Source organism: Strongylocentrotus purpuratus, unplaced genomic scaffold, assembly GCF_000002235.5.
Source record: "Strongylocentrotus purpuratus isolate Spur 01 unplaced genomic scaffold, Spur_5.0 spur5_scaffold_18, whole genome shotgun sequence".
NCBI lineage: Eukaryota > Metazoa > Echinodermata > Echinoidea > Camarodonta > Strongylocentrotidae > Strongylocentrotus > Strongylocentrotus purpuratus.
Window position 1 is genome coordinate 20691830 of NW_022145603.1, and position 3290 is coordinate 20695119.

General features: G+C 46.4%; 1 protein-coding gene across 1 annotated transcript; it reads right to left on the bottom strand.

The window, feature by feature from the left end:
- Positions 1 to 393: 393 nt before the first annotated feature.
- Positions 394 to 3070, bottom strand: LOC115925228. The gene is made up of 2 exons (XM_030988832.1): positions 2677 to 3070; positions 394 to 2279 (listed from the first exon to the last, which is right to left on the bottom strand). The coding sequence occupies exons 1-2, from the start codon at positions 3068 to 3070 to the stop codon at positions 394 to 396; spliced, it is 2280 nt and encodes a 759-aa protein (XP_030844692.1).
- Between the last annotated feature and the right edge of the window lie 220 nt (positions 3071 to 3290).

Sequence of the window (3290 nt, forward strand, 5' to 3'; positions counted from 1 at the left end):
TGATTTTTGTACACGATGATGTCTGTTTGTTTATTGCATACATCACTGACATGTTGTCTGTGTACACGACAACTTTCTTGTTCTTTAGCTCATCTCCCCATATTGACACTGCAAGTACAATAGGTACCATCTCTTTCCATGCTATGGAAGTACCAGTGATTATTTCCCGTGAAGACCATTTCCCATTGAACCATTTGCCTCCGAAGTAGCCGCCAAAGCCTATTTCTCCACTTCCATCTGTGTAGAGGCTCATTTCTCTACTATTTACCCACCTTTCCTGTGTAATTACTGTTACGCCATTATAATACTCTATGAACTCCAGCCATGCTCTCAAGTCTAGCTGAGCACCCTCGGAAATGGACAGTGGCTTAGAACTAGTCTTCTCTCCCTTTATTAGGTCAACCGGCGTAAGAATGCCCTTCCTGGTCGCACAGCCCGACTAATAAAGTTCAGTGACCCAATGACTGATTGGATCTCCTTAACTGTTACATATTTGTGTGACAACATCTTCTTAATCTTGCGCCTAACCTCAGTAAGCTTATCATGTGGAACTCGAACCTGCATTAACACAGAGTCAAGTTCTAACCCGAGAAATGTCAATCTTTTGGTAGGCCCCTCGGATTTCTCTGCCGCTAATGGAACCCCTAACTCCTCACAGATTCCTTTGAGAACTTGTACCATCTCGAGGCATGACACGCCCCCGTGCTCTATTGAACTAACACACAAGAAGTCATCAACATAGTGTATAATCCCGTTTGAGCCACTTTGCTCCCGAACACAATATTCTATGAATGTGGAAAAGGTCTCGAAATACGCTGGAGCACATCTGACCCCCATGGGCAAGTATTTGTCGAGATAATATTTCCCCTCAAATTTGACCCCTAACAACTCAAAATCTTTCGGGTGCATAGGCAACAATCGAAAGGCGGACTTAATATCCTCCTTAGCCAAGTCAGCTCCCATTCCAGCCTCGGCGACCATCTCAACCGCTGTATCAAATCTAGTATATTCCACTTTACAATGCTCATCTGCAATAAAATCATTCACAGAGTATCCAGGCGGGTATGATAAATGATTGATTAATCGATAATCCCCCGGGGATTTCTTTGGCACCAGGCCAATTGGGTTAGTTCTCAATTTTTTTAGTGGCCTGGACTCAAAGGGACCTATGTATCGCCCTAGCTTAATCTCCTTCCGTATCTTCTCTTGTGTAATGTCCTTGTTATTTTCTGCTGATTTTAGGTTGGGTAAGTCTACTGGCATGCGAGGGCCTGTATAATTCAAACAAAATCCTTCTGTGAAACCACTTTCCAAAAACCTGGCTGCTCGCTCATTTGGGTAGCTTTTTAACAATTGTTGTAGGCTCTTTATTTTAATGGGTGACTTCCCCAAGGATATAACCTGTCCTGTAATCTGTACATCTCTACTGTTACTGTGTATGTCACCTTCAAGCCTGTCCTGATTTCTATTTTTTGTGTGTTCTATCTGTCTCCCAGGAATTGCCTTTTCCTTACTGAGCTTTGGGTTTGGGGGCTTTTGAGTTGGATTGATTGTTTGGGCAGAAAACCTTGCCGTGGCCACTTGCTCCACACAGGGAACACTTGTGCGCGTACCTACAATCTTTCCGGCTACAAGCCCCTGACCTGAAGTTGAATTCGTGACAGATTCCACTGCGAAAATTGGGTGACCTGGGGGCACAAGCCTACCCTTGCCCTGTGTTTGGCTAGTGCTAGGGTTATATGTTCGCTTCCATTCCCTCCTGTTGGACCATGGGGCCGATCGCCCGAGTGGACGGTCTTGGCCACGAACTCCCCGAGGAGGTCCCCCTCCCACTACATGAAGGAGCCACAATTCTCCATCTATACCTGCCCAAGATCCACCCTTCTTGTGGTAGCGGTGACGAAATTCGATATCATAATCTCTCCACCCATACCCATAATAGCGCGAAGCAGCAGATCGAATAAGGTGGCAGTATTTCAGTAAGTCTTGTGCGCAATTCAAATTTGCTTCCAAAACAATGCTAGCATACACAAGAAATGCATTAGTCCACAACTCTATGGTTGCAATCTTATTCTTGGATGTCGCGCTGACAGGTTTCAATACCAATCTCCCTTCTTCCTGAGTCATTGCCAAATGCGTCCTTTGTTCGCCTCTAGCTTCCCACTGTGTGTGTGCTGTCACCTCTTGGGCATTCACTAACACATTAAAATCCACATACTCGCCTTTCCATATTTTCTCCCCTATGTTATTGGGAATGGCCGAGCCTAGTCTATCTCCAACTGGCCGTAGTGGGGATTGGGGCGGGGAGTCATTTACTGCGAACCCGGACCTATGCTCGGTATGTGGTACCGATGAATTACCGATACCTGTGTAGCTAGGTCTGCTGTTATTATCATACTGACTTCCGATTGGCCTAGATCTATATTGAATGCCTCTTGAGACATGCCCTTGATTCCCCGACTCCAAGTCAACATGGGGCACGATTGTAGGGAACGAAGTTAAAAGTGGGTTCGCCCCTGTTATGTGACTATTGTCTGCCCCTCTGTGTGGCCTGGGGCTTGTCGTACCGACCCCAGCACTAATTGCTGTGCAATTAGCCATAGATCTAACTTCGGTTGAAGTAGCATTAGTACTAGCTAGTGGGTAGATCAAGATCTAGATCTATCCGTACCTCACCTGTTGACTGTAACTGCAACTGTGATCCCGGCTGTGATGGTTGGGTATTCAGGGCTGTTGCTGGTGGTGGTGGGGTGCTCGAAATTGCTGGTGGGATGCCTGCTGCCGGTAATGCCGGGATCGCTTCAGGTAGGCCTACTCCGCTGTCTACTGTTAGCGGCCGAGACTGCACTGCCCGTGCCCTCTCTGTGCTGCTTGCCTGACGACGGCGCCTCGCCCGTCCGTTGATGCCTGTGGCTGAGCAACTGCTGGCCGGAGTTTGCGCTGAATTGTTAGTTTTCTTGCTAATTGAGCTGGCTCTAGTGCCCTTCCGACTCTTTTCAGCTGTTCTCTGTCTTTTCTGCTGGGCATTAGCACCGCCATTGGCGCACGCATTGGTCTTTCTCTTTCCCATTTCGCTATTTTTTTTAATTTTTTTTAAATTTTATTTTATTTTTTTGCAGCTCTAAAACAATCGACTGCCTTGAACGGAAAATGAAGCGAGAATGGCTATTCAAAGCGCGCTCATTTGCACGCATAACTTTGCCAAATTATTTCCACACTAGAAAATGTTCACATGCACACCACATGAGTCGGATCTTTACGCGCATGTTTTGATACTTCTGACCCCAAAG